The 12529-nt window shown below is 43.3% G+C and overlaps 3 protein-coding genes and 1 non-coding gene across 7 annotated transcripts in view; 3 read left to right on the top strand and 1 right to left on the bottom strand.

The window, feature by feature from the left end:
• The first annotated feature begins 267 nt into the window (after nt 1-267).
• nkrf (NFKB repressing factor) lies at nt 268-5885 on the top strand. The gene is made up of 3 exons (XM_069170751.1): nt 268-639; nt 1031-1155; nt 2492-5885. Exons 2-3 carry the CDS (start codon nt 1065-1067, stop codon nt 4756-4758), a joined length of 2358 nt encoding a protein of 785 aa, XP_069026852.1. The 5' UTR covers nt 268-639; nt 1031-1064; the 3' UTR covers nt 4759-5885.
• Nucleotides 5544-9231, bottom strand: LOC138211122 (ubiquitin-conjugating enzyme E2 A). 2 transcript variants are annotated; one of them, XM_069170762.1, is made up of 6 exons: nt 9043-9231; nt 7727-7807; nt 7568-7593; nt 7006-7095; nt 6819-6907; nt 5544-6676 (listed from the first exon to the last, which is right to left on the bottom strand). In XM_069170762.1, the coding sequence occupies exons 1-6, from the start codon at nt 9084-9086 to the stop codon at nt 6509-6511; spliced, it is 498 nt and encodes a 165-aa protein (XP_069026863.1). In that variant the 5' UTR covers nt 9087-9231; the 3' UTR covers nt 5544-6508. The 2 variants fall into 2 exon arrangements, with proteins under 2 accessions (XP_069026863.1, XP_069026864.1); XM_069170763.1 differs by having other exon boundaries at nt 5544-6637.
• elf1 (E74-like ETS transcription factor 1) overlaps nt 7276-12529 on the top strand; it is a 44273-nt gene continuing 39019 nt past the window's right edge. The window contains exons 1-3 of one of the 3 annotated variants that reach the window (XM_069170753.1): nt 7276-7290; nt 10188-10364; nt 10509-11062. The gene's annotated coding sequence lies outside the window, so the exon portion shown is untranslated. Of the gene's footprint in view, nt 7291-10187; nt 11063-12529 lie in introns of those variants that run through there. The other 2 variants (XM_069170752.1, XM_069170755.1) reach the window with 2 other exon arrangements.
• Nucleotides 9946-10017, top strand: trnae-uuc (transfer RNA glutamic acid (anticodon UUC)). The gene has a single exon. It is a non-coding gene; the product is annotated as a tRNA-Glu (tRNA).

Here is a 12529-nt window from a genome sequence, read left to right as displayed (position 1 = left end):
TTGTTGACTTTATTAAATTATGCCAATTTAAAAGATCCGACTGAAGGCTCCATTTTTTTTTCATGATTTTATTTTTCATGATATATATTCATGACTGAGTATTGTATGATCGACGAATAACATGACAGCCCTGGAAATAAAGATAACACAAATACACTCAAAACAACAACAAACTACAACAAACTACAACGCGAACACATGGACACATTACCCGAAATGCTTTTGACCGCAGCCTGACCGGCGCAAAGCATTCTGGGCCAGTGCGGTGTGACAGACGCCATGATTAGAGCTAGACCAGAAAATGGATGCTTCCTGCTAGCCGACTGGGTATCTTTAGCTCCCAGTAGATTTTGCTCAGCGTTTTTCAGGTACCCGTCTCGGAAAGTCCCCTAAAAAAAAAAAAGACACAGGTGAATCTGATAATTCTATACAAAAAAAAAAACTACATGAGCAGGCTTTGTTGAAGTGGAGCTCTGTTAGCTGCAGGCTACAGTCAGCTTAGCTGGCTAAATGCTAAGCAGCCACCAGCGGCCGGTTGATTTAAAAAAAGAAAAAAAAAAAAAAAAAAAAGGAGAAAATCTACCTGCGGTGTCTCCTGCTGAGCTGAAAGGACCAGAGATACAAAGGCTACACCTTCAGGTGAGGATGCGACCGCCTGCTAACTTACCCCAACCAACGGCGTATTTGTGAAGGAGTTGGGACCCCCGGTCGGCCTACTGCGTCACTCTTGTCAATGGCATGAAATCCAGCTGTTTTATCTCACATCACAGCCGTCAATGAATACGTCATATATAACGTATTAAAACAAACAACAACAACAAAAAATGTTCTTCCCACTTGCGCAGCTTGTATTTTAGTAAGCTGCGTTGCTGCTGGCAGGTTTTTTTTTTTTTTTTTTTTGGGGGGGGGGGGAGGGCGTGAAGCGTTTTAACTCGTCGTGTCCTGATGTTTATTGTTTACATCTCTCCACACACCCCCTCCCCCCCCCGGTGCCATGAATAACGTGTGACTTCCATCCTCCGGCCTCCAGGTATGGCCTGGATTTGATTTGGACGGTGCTGGTGATGGCAGAAGGGACTGACTTTGGCGAAATGCCCTCCTTTGACCCGAGTCCTACTTCTGAAGCAAAAAAGAGACCCACATCATCTGATGGCAGTGAGTGTCCATCATCTTCCCTCTAAATGTCTCTTTTCTTTGGCGTTAGTAGTTGTTTGTTTTTTTCTTCTTCGTGGGCTGTGAAACCTTTAATGAATTAATTGACATTTAAGTTTACAATTTACTAATGTACACCATTCTCAAAAAGCACGCTGGAGTAGAAGTTGGGGAACTCGATCGTGTAAAAAAACACTGGGTCGTGTAACATTTGTTTGAAATGTAAAATATCTTCCACTGTTTGTGCTTTACCGTGATATTCCTGTATCTGAATATGCCTGAAAATATTTGTATAACTACTCTTAGACATAAGAGGTGTTGAGCAGTATGGACCTTAATTAGTGTCATAATACTTCAGGATTTGTCTGTAATAACAAAATTCTTGACCAAATACTTAAAATAGTTTTGCAGTTTTATTCGACATCATTAACAAAACAGTTTGACTTCAAATATTCAGTAAAAAAAAAATAAAAAAAAATAAAAATGATCTTTAAGTATTTTAGACGGTGAACAACAAAAATAAGTTAAATTCAGATTCTGTATAAATTCAGCCAGGCCTGCTGTTGCAGTGTCTTTAAGTTATGCACATTAAGATGTGTCATACTGTTGAGCTGTAATAACAAGTCTTTTTTTTTTTGTCATCAGAAATTATATTAATATTATTGTGAGCAATATGATACACACCCACTTAGATAATATGCAAAGTTTAGTAATTGAGAAAGGAGTTGATTTTGAATACATGTCACTGGTGTCACATGTTGTAGCAGAAGTAACGTTACTCTGAGCGGTGTTTCTGGGTCTCCGGTTACGTGAAGCTTGCAGCTCTCTCCACAGTTAACAGATAAAGGCTTTGTTGTTCATAAACAAATCTTGTGAAAAGCCCCAAACCAACAGGGCATTCATTTGACTGTCAGCTTTGGCTCTCAGCCTCATGCCTAATAATTCCTACTGAAGATGTTTGTTTTTGAGAGGCAAATAACAAATTTTGTTGGGGGGCGGGAGGGAGATCTCAGCTGGTGCACCACTGATTATTAACGGGCTCAGACCTGCACAGCCCCACACATATAACGCGTTATCGCCGCAACCTCCATAAGAGGAGGTCGTTAAAGAGGCTTTTAGGCATTATTCTCCAATTTTACAGGCGCTGACCTGCCTACTTCGGAAACTTGACCAAGAAGTCCTGCCACAGCATGCTGCTAAAAGAAATGAGAGAACTCACCCTCTCAAACCCGTTTCATGGGATTTTTTTTTTTTTTCCCATCAAATCAACCCCGCGGTGACGCTCTGAGGCTATAATTAATTCCTCTGTTTTCCGTTTACTTGTCTCGTGTTACTGCAGGAGACGAGCCCATGAGGAAAATGCCTGTGACAAAATTTGGTTCCAGACCTCGATTTGAGCCCGTGCACTTTGTCAGCGGTGGGAGCAGTGGAGGAACTGGCGCCGATGAGAAGGAGAACGACAAGGAGCGCAGGAGGACCGAGTCGTACGGGGCGAGGCAGTGGGACTCGGAACACTCCTCGTACAGCAGCGCCAGCCGAGCGCAGGGCTCCTCCTCCCTGAGGCCGGCTTTTGACAGAGTGCCAGCGTACACCTCCGACTCTTGGGGCTCCCACAGGGACAGAGATAGAGACAGGGACATATCGTCAGGTAGCACCAGTGGCTTGGGTTACGGAGGCCGTGGGTCGTCTTCAAACTTCATGGTAAAAACGGAGCAGGACTACGTGGCCAAGTACGAGGCCCACTCCTTCTCCCGAAATCCAGACTCTCATTCTCAGCTCCACAGATACAATGGGTACGGGGGCGTGACCAGATCAGGAGGGTGGGAGGCGGGACGTCAGGGTTTGGGGTTCAGCCATCAGGACAGGCCGTCATCAAGCAGGCCCTTCAGCAGAGTCTACAACAGCCCGGGCAGGAGCAGTCCGAATGTGTCTCAGTCTCTGTCGCAGTCTCTTCCTATATCTCAGTCAACGTTGGATGAGAAGCAGCGGCTGATTGCCAACGTAGCGTCTGCGTTGGTCGTAGCCTTTAGGGACCCGATGTACATGACGGGAAGTGACTCGCCAAACTATAATTTCATGCTGAGCCGCAGCATCCAGGCCTGCAAGACCAACCCCGAGTATATCTATGTCAACCTGAAAGACATTCCTCAGGCTGACCTACCGAAGAACAGGAAAGTACCGACAGATGGTTACGCCTGTGAACTGAGATGTCAGGCAGTTTATCTTGCCACCGGATACTCCGGCAGTAAAAATGGAGCGAGGGACCGGGCCTCCGAGCAGGCTGTGAAACTTTTCCTGAAGCCAGTGGAGGTGCGTGTTGTGCAGCGTAAATTCAGACACTCGATAGTCAACGACGTGGTCGTGTGTCAGATGCACAGCCCGACGCCAGCGTTTCTACCTGCGCTGCGCAACCCGGAGGACAAACCGACACCCAGCTCGAAGGGCCAGTACGAGCCCGACAACCGCAAGCATTGGACGGAGTTTGTGGTTATGGACAACGCTCACGACGCCATCTGCATACTGAACAACTCCGCAGCTTTCAATCGCATGAAGATAAACTACAAGTTCGACCTGATGCCCAACAACAGCGCATGGCTGTGCAGTGTTTTCCTGCAGGATGAGCTCGTGGCGCAGGCGACGGGCACCAAAAAGAGCTCCAAGCACGCAGCAGCCGAAGAGGCGGTGAGGAAACTTCGAATGAACCAGGCACAACGACAACAGCAGCAGCAGCAGCAGCAGCAGCAGCAGCAACAGCAGCAGCAGCAATCACAGTACTCGAGGGGAAATAGTCAGTCAGACTGTGGCGGACGCTTTGGACAGCAGGTTGGCAAAAAGAAGCATCTGAGTGAGCTGGTTATCCTGGAAAACTCCGACAACGCCATTTGTATCATCAACGACACGGCTCAGTTCAATAAAGTGACCGCTGACTACAAGTTCACGGTCCTGCCCGATCATCGCTGGAGGTGTGAAGTGTACTTAGAAGGGCAGTATGTCGCAGCAGGAATTGGGCCAAAGAAAATAGTGAAGCACATTGCAGCAGACGAGGCTTTAGCCACCTTGAGACAGACGCAGGCTGTCGTCAAATCCAACCTAAGAAAGGACGGTCACAGCGACGCCATATCCCGCTCTCAGATCATGGCTCGCTCTGGCGAGGAGGCCACGAAGCAGGAGATCAAAGAAGACAACATCGGAAACCAGCTGCTCCGCAAGATGGGCTGGAAGGGAGGCGGCCTGGGCCGAGACGGGGAAGGCATCGCAGAGCCAATCCGAGTGAAGGAGCAGTTCTCCAGAGAAGGTTTGGGCATGGACACGGATAAAGCTGGAAATCAGCTCAGCAAGCGCGACATCGAGGGCATCATTCGTAACTACGCCAGTTCAGATCGGCAGGACGACCTTCGCTTCTCCACCGACCTCACCAACGACGAGCGCAAGCAGATCCACCAGATATCGCAGAAGTACGGCCTGCGGAGCAAGTCGTACGGACAGGGACGGCAACGGTTTCTCGTCGTCAGTCGCAAAGTGCACAAAGACCAGCTCATTGGTCAACTTTTACAGGAAGGACAGGTGGGACGATACGAGCTTGTGAAACCTCAGGCGTCGCACTAATTTGCATGCAGAGAAAAACGGACAAACTCTCATCGGCTTGGACATCAAAGCAAATCACACTCAAGTGTACCTGCTGTGTTTATACTTGTGTGTGTGACTAATTGACAACACACAAATAAATGAGGATCTTTCAGGTATCACTTGTGGTTTCTGCATTCCTTCGCCACGAAATGTACTTCAGCTTTAGGACGAGGAATTTCATTTGACTTTTGTGTTTCCTGACATTCCACACGTCTGAACTTGTGGTCATTGCTTTGTGGTATCATGTCCTGATGATGCTCCAGTTATTTCAATTAAAAAAAAAAAGAAAAAAAAAAAGAGAAAAAGACTGCGGTTTTTGTCACCAAAATCCACTTTCTTTTGTGACTATTGAAGGAACCTGGCAGAATATGCAGCTTTTCACTGCTTGTTTGTGAACATTGTTGACAGTTGACTCGTAACAGACCAGGATTAGAGCGGCATTAACATCGGACTGTAGCTAGTTGTTCATTCCACCGTAGTGATAAATCTGTACTCGGCAATACCTGCAGTGTTATTTTCTCTTTCGACAACAGGAGATCGTTCCACAAGTATGAGCGCCATCCGTGACCAGAAAAGCTCCATAGAGAAACTGTAAGCTGTGATTTCTGTTCAATGTCAGATGTGTTGGTTTATGTGAGTACAGTTAACGTGTCTGCCTGTTTTCACAGCTGTAATAACTGAATAAATTAAAACTGACGACCATCAAACAGCCTTAATTCAGATGGTTATTTTTCATACTGTGAGCTAAAAAGATGACAGACGACTTGATGTATATTTATTTTTATTTACAAGAAAATGTACAGTTTGTTACATGGGTTACCAGTGCAAAGTTTTATCCTCTGAAAACAGACACCATCCTGTTTATACAGTATTATCAGCATTTTATGACAGCTGATTTGCAAGATTGTAAAATAGCATAGAAATGTTCTCGCACAACCTTTAAATGTCAGCATTATGATACCAAGTGAAGTGCCCGGAAAAAGGTACTAAATGTCTTGTTTCTGTGTTGAAGAAGGACGTATGTGTTTACCAATGTTGAGAATGTTTTTTTTTTAATATTTTAAATCAAAGGCATGGCTTCACAAGAAAAACTGAAAAAAAAATGACCCCTCCCTCCCCACTCCCACCCAAAAGGCATCTATTGAGTTGAGGGATGGATGTCCATGCCAGGTTAATTTTCTATCCCTCTGAAAGGCTTTCAATAGGCACAAACAAAACAAAACCAAAGGGAGTGAGCCCACTGAAACAGAAGGGGGGAAAAAAACACCCACTAATAGCTTTGCTTTTTGTAAATATGATACCGGTATCTACACAGCAAACCACACAGCAAGCACATCTAATTAACTGTCACTGTATCATCCAGCCTGTTTACGTCATGTATGAAGTAACAGGTAGAAAAGTGACAACTGAGAGACTGGCAATTGCCCATTTTTTTTTTTTTTTTTTTTTTTTTTTTTTAAAAGAAGAAAAAAGTTGGGACATGTAGCAAGTAACCCAGATATAACAAGGTACATTAACTTTTAACAAACATACTATTGCCCAACAATAGCATTCGGCAGGAGTGAATGCCACAACACAACAGCATACAAACTTAGCGACGGTTCGGGGACAAATATACGGAAGGACTTTAAGATGTGTCATTTTATTTCTGTGAGATCAGTTGTTTTCTTGATCGGTGGTTTCTTGATTCTGGGCTGGACACTGTTCATACTCCCAACGATAACAGGGGTCAACAGTCACGCCAACTCTGTTCAACAATAGCTGAAACCCTCTTCTCGTACTCCCGTTTGTTTTCCTGGTAGAGCTGGGCTGCTTGGCTGTTGGCTGGACTGTTTGGGTTTGGCTCATCCAGTAAAGACTTTAAATATACGGCAGAGAATGTCAGTGGGTTAAGTTTCTAATAAAGTTGGATGACATAACAGAGTCCCTTTAGCGCTGGACAGTCATTACCCGTATAAAGTGCGTAAAAAAAAATATTTTTTTTAACTTAAAACATTGGCACAGTATGTGTTCATTTGTATTAAAGAGTGTTAGATCACCTGTATTGAAGTTAAGATTGAAGAGACATCATAGGTTGGACTCCAACGATTCTGAAGTATATCTAAGCATATGCTTCCATCTGCATATACTGCAAAAGAGCATTCATATAATAAAAGCTTTTTAGACCTTTGATCAGTTTCCTGGGATGGAGCAAGTTTTAATTTCTGTAATTGAAATTGTACAAACCGTTTGGATGAAACATTTTGGAGACAAATCGCACTGTTGGAGGTTTATTAGGATATTCCTCTGTGAATTCAATGGTAAGTTTGAAGGTTCCTGAAAGTAAGAATTAATGGCATATTATTATTTAAAATGCATGTTACAGTTTTTTTTTTTTTGGGGGGGGTGATAACAACGTATATATTAGAAACAGCGGTGAAATGCTGCCTCTAAAAGTCAACAAGTCTAACAATTCTGTCTTTGTTCACAGCTGCTGAAGACGACCGCAAGGGAGCTAACTTCAAGTTAAAGGTTTGACTTCTTGAATAACCCGCACCATTCTTGTTTTTAGGAAAATTTGACAAAATCCAGTGCGCTGGTTAAAACAAACTAGAGAGACATGAGATCCGATCAGTAGTTGTAGTTTCCTGGCAAAACAAAATCTCACTTTTGATGCACTTTCAAAGACACAATCTAAAATCTACTACTAACCATTCAAATCAACATAATGCAACTCCCAAAACCCAACGCGGCAGCAGGGTCAGGAAGATAAAGAAGTTGAATGTGCAGAGCTGAAGAGAAGACTTACCATCTTCAAAAGGTGTTCCCTCCGGTCTAAAAGAGGTGAAAATAACAGGTTGTAAATCACGAAATGTTCACATCCTTCAAAATAACAATCAAGCCAGCACACAAACTACAGCTTTATCCCTGATTAAAAAAAAGAAGGAAAAAAAAAAAGACAACTTACCCAAAAATGACAGCGTTCCATACCATGATATTGTTTTCTGATGGGGCCCCGCTAACTCCTGCAGGAGGATCCTCTTGCAGCCTGGAGGGGAGAGCACGACAAACACGGAGGTGTCACACACACACACACACACAAAAAAGCAGTGATTTTACAAAAGAGAGGAACACGAGAAGTAAAGTCATTTCTGCTAGACATGCCGCATTATACCGCTGGTAGTCGTAGTTAAAAAAAAAATATATATCAAAGTGGTAATGAAGCTGATGATGTAGACGGCTTGGGTCGGGGAAAAAAAAACCAGCCCTAAGTTGTATCTCTGAGCCTGGGATGGGATACGCTGAGGGAAGGCCGAGAGTTTGTATATTTTCCAACGGCAAACACTTCGCCAGGACTCTCCGCTGGGTGGTATATATATATATATCAACATATTACAGACGTTATATTAATCTAGATGTTTTGCTTTTGTAATATAATGTCATTGATCACACTGTAGTAACACTGTCAGGTAGTTAAACACACATCTGTTATACCTCGAGTGGACGGGAACAATGCTTGGTCATAATAACACGACCACGCAGCTTTTATTAGTTTAAAGTTAAGTAAATCAAGAGGACCGAGCCAACCGGGATTTGGACCATCATCACTGTTTAGAAACACACTTTGTCGAGACGTGTGTGTTTGAGGCTCGACTGTGCTCAGAGAGTCTGCAGGGTTTTTTTTTTTTTTTTTTTTTAAGTGACTGCACGGCAGATGGCTGCTGATCCTCAGGCTTTCAAGTGATGCATCACCTGCAAGGAGCATGCCGCGACCAGTGGTGCACATCTGTCTGCACGTTTCATCCGGCTCCAACTATTATATCCAGCGAGAAACAACCCCCCGTGACCTCCAAATCACGTGACCGCAGCCGGACACAGTTTCGCTGAAAAAAAGGCTCTCTGGAGAAAAGCGATTCCGTTTCTTGTGATAATAAATCGCCGTGCGATTGAATTTTAAAGAGAGTTAAGTTACGCGATCTTTAACGTCACGACTCCCGGCTGCCTTGCTCAACGGTGGCGGCAGCGACCCTGCCCGGTAAACATCCCCAACAATTTCCGTTATTAGCTTGTTAATACAGTGAGGCCCATCCCAGACCAAAAAAAAAAATAAACAAAACAAAACAAAAAACACGACTGTAATAAGCAAGAGTTTATATGTCTTATTTGTGTTGTTATTGTTGTGACGGTTTGGTAGTTTAGATTCACGTTTAAGGCTACCGCTAACAAGCTAGCCTCAGGTTGCTAACGTTAAGCTATTTCTCTTGTTGTTTTCCTTTCCCTTACCGTTTAAAATCTCTCATTAAACGTCGTCTTGCCGGAGTTGACATCCTGTTTACGCGAGAACCTAAATCCTTGCCAACGCGTGTGGGGCTCAAATGTAAGTAAATACAATTTTTTTTTTTTAGTCGGTGTATTATTTCAACTCCTAGCAGGCTAGCCAACGATTTGGTGCTAGTTTGTCAAATATTTGGCTGCCTCTCTGAGACCGAGGGCGCTACCAATCACACTAAAAAAAAAAAAAAGCGGGTAATAATATCGATTGCCTCTAAATTGGTAAAACTCCAGAGCCACACAAACACAGACTAATAGTATGACTGAAAGCGGCGTTGTCACTTATACATTTTAATTGTGGAAACCAATTTCGCCTTTTTGTAAATACTGCCAGACTATCTTTTTTTTAAATATCTCGACAACCCCGTCGCCACACTTGAACCATTCCAAAGAAAATTACGTCATATGTTTGCACCCATATTTAGTTTGTTGGGAACGAGGTAATGATTCGTATGTTTTTTTTAAGGTTTTACTCTTCTGTTTTTCTTCATTGTCGTTCTTATCTTTGACGATTTATCGATGAATTCGATATATAGTCGATTCATTACGTCAGGTGCCACCACTGTCTGTTAGTAAAGCAAGGTATTTTTGGCCTCGCTGTGCAGTACCCGTGACAGACCACTAGATGGTACTCGGCTCCCAACTGTTGTAAATTACACGCCGCAACACCCAATATAACAGCGAGTAGCAAACTTAACACAGTCGCCTGAAATGAAACGTGTAAATATTATGATAACAACAGCTTTTTGAGCTTTTAGAGTAGTCTCACATAACAACGTCCACGAAGCAAACATAGCGCATTCATCGGCGAGAGTAAAACTACAAAATAATTGTTTGTGAGGTACTCTTCGATTGTCCCATATGGTCTAGCGGTTAGGATTCCTGGTTTTCACCCAGGCGGCCCGGGTTCGACTCCCGGTATGGGAACTCCTTGTTTTGCCCCGACAACCGAAATATTATAATACGGGGTGAGAAAATGTCAAATTTGTACACACCAAAAAAAAAATAAAAAAAATAACATAAACATTTCTATTTCTCGCGATTGTTTTACGTGTTATTTGATACAAACTATGACAACATGCGCTCATCATTTCCAGGGAATCTGGAGCAGACCCCGCCCGCGGAGGAGTTATCGTCAATTGCTCTCATCTCACAAGGGTTTGGACATTCCCGGAAGATGCCCATTTTCACTTATATCTCTCTGTGCTACCGCCTGTCGAAGTCTTGACTCAGCGCAGGAGCACAAGCTCGACTCAAACCAATCTCCAACTTTGGTAAATCGTGTTTAAAGCAGTTAATTGCCTGTAAAGTCACACCTGTGACTGCGTATAGCTTATTTTTTTTTTTTTTTTTTTTTTTTTTTTGGGGGGGGGGGGACTAAAAGTCAGTTTGTTTAACGGTTCGCTATTTTACTCCAGCTGTTCATTGATGTGCGGATTACACACGTGAATCACACTTTGATGGAGGAGGAATATTGTACGTGTTGATTACGACGTACGTTTGTGAGAAACGGGACACGATGAGGACACTTAACAACTTTCTTCACAACGCTTTTTTACTTCATCAACTCTAAAAACAACAACAACAACAACAACAACCTGTCCAGACTCCTGCGGATTTTGCTCACTTTGCTGCCAAACTTTTGGTGACGGGCCAGTTATTTCCCAGGAAAATGTGACTGCTAGGAATTCCCCACGCATCACCAGCCAGCCCCTGCCGGAGGGAAAAAAAAACAAAAAAAAAACACACCCCGCGACCTTGTGTCAGGAAGCACAACCAAAGCTGCAGGAGGGTGAGCTGACCGGTGACTGAGCGATGATGTAGCTGTAGCACCGATAGTCTCCAGCTCGCACCGATGGGGTGGAGAAAAAACACGTTGTCCTAACGTCGCTGTGTTTCAGGAGAACAGCCACTACTAACAGTCTTGAATACATCCAGGGAATATGCTGAGCTGGTAACAACTTCCATCTGGGTGAGTCCACTGGACATGTAAACAGCGTGTTTTGACGAGTTAATAATGCTCGCTTTCTTATCACTGACGAGGTGTGTACAGCTGATGTGAAATGTTGGGGTTTGTGTGAATGTGCGTTTTTCCCCTCTTATTTGGGGGAATTTTTTTTTAGGGTGAAATAATAAGAAAAGGCGTGAGAAAGAATGTGATTTTGCGTTTTAATGCACTTTACCAGTAGAAATCATTCAGAAGTTTCATCAGAGTAAAAAAAAAAAAAAAAAGACATGACTGAACTCATGGTGTCTGGGACAGACGACCTGCATGCTTTGCTTTCCCTACAACTCCACAGATTTCTGTGACTCCCCTTTGTGTCATTCAGCTGGCATGTGACTACACTGATTTTGTGTGTGTGTGTGTGTGTGTGTGTGTGTGTGTGTGTGTGTGTGTGTGTGTGCGCTGGAAAATCGTGGCAATTTGTACATATCAGATAGCAGTCACAACTAATAGAAGAATACCAGTGCAGCTTTTTTTTGTTTTTTTTTGTCTTCAGTTGTGTTATACTCGGAGAGAGTTTTCATTTTGTCCTCCATTTTGAGAAACATAGATTTGACCCAAGGTCAGCAGCTCCAATACTCTGTCCAGAATGTGGAAAATGTGAGTCCAAGTAAACCTGGCCTCTCAGAGCAATATCAAAATTGGTACATCTTTTGCCTCCCACTAGAATAAATTGACGTTATAAATGAAATGACTGATTTAAATCTTTTTTTAAAAAAAACAACACAAATACAAAACTACACCAGTTTCTTTATATTTCTATTGTCTGCGATGATAGTAAACTGATTATTTCAGGGTTTTTTTTGGCTCCTTGGTGGCACAAAAGCATCAGTTTAACTTTGCAGTTCAGTGTTATTACCTTCAATTTTACAGACCCTGGTGGAGCCATATTTGGTTTGAAAAGATCAAATAAAACTCTGAAAAGCTGAGAAACCCATTCAGTGGATGAGTGTTAGTCAATATTTTCAGATTGAAAATATTGAATATAATCGGAGAGAGCTGCTGTGGGAGAGAATCTCAAATAACCCTTGTGTTCTCTTTGAGGAGAAATATAAATGGATGTTTGCTGATTTTCCTGATTTATACAAATATATGTCTGCACTGCTGGACGGAATTGTGTTTGGGTTTAAAAAAAACAACAAAAAAAACTGTTGATCAACCCTGTTCTGTGGCGGGTCTAAATGTTTGCCAGATGTTTACATTTTTGGGCTGAGATGCTTGTATCATGGGACAGACAGACGCGATCTCATTGGTCGGCAGCGTTTGCTCCCTTTAGAGCAGGCGGTCGCCGTGACGCAGAGGGAAGAGAGGGTCTGGATGGGGGGTGGAGGGGGGGGTTACAAGCTTTTGGTTTGTCAGTCCCACTAGAGACAAGACCAGCTGGACCCACCAACTCTTCACCCTCCCCTCCAGTCTTCCCATGGTGGGAACACT

This window comes from Embiotoca jacksoni, unplaced genomic scaffold (assembly GCF_022577435.1).
Source record: "Embiotoca jacksoni isolate LCO1_2020_lvr unplaced genomic scaffold, fEmbJac1.0.p SCAF_5, whole genome shotgun sequence".
NCBI classification, from domain to species: domain Eukaryota; kingdom Metazoa; phylum Chordata; class Actinopteri; family Embiotocidae; genus Embiotoca; species Embiotoca jacksoni.
This window is presented reverse-complemented; position numbering and strand designations above follow the sequence as displayed.

What these genes read in the sequence shown, in the direction of transcription:
- nkrf (XM_069170751.1), top strand. Translation starts at nt 1,065, where the DNA reads ATGGCAGAAGGGACTGACTTTGGCGAAATGCCCTCCTTTGACCCGAGT. An exon ending in ACCCACATCATCTGATGGCA is followed by an intron (nt 1,156 to 2,491) that starts GTGAGTGTCCAT and finishes GTGTTACTGCAG; the next exon opens with GAGACGAGCCCATGAGGAAA.
- LOC138211122 (XM_069170762.1), bottom strand. Translation starts at nt 9,086, where the DNA reads ATGTCAACTCCGGCAAGACGACGTTTAATGAGAGATTTTAAACG. An exon ending in CAAAATGTTTCATCCAAACG is followed by an intron (nt 6,908 to 7,005) that starts GTTTGTACAATT and finishes GCTCTTTTGCAG; the next exon opens with TATATGCAGATGGAAGCATA. An exon ending in CAATCTTAACTTCAATACAG is followed by an intron (nt 6,677 to 6,818) that starts GTGATCTAACAC and finishes CAACTTTATTAG; the next exon opens with AAACTTAACCCACTGACATT.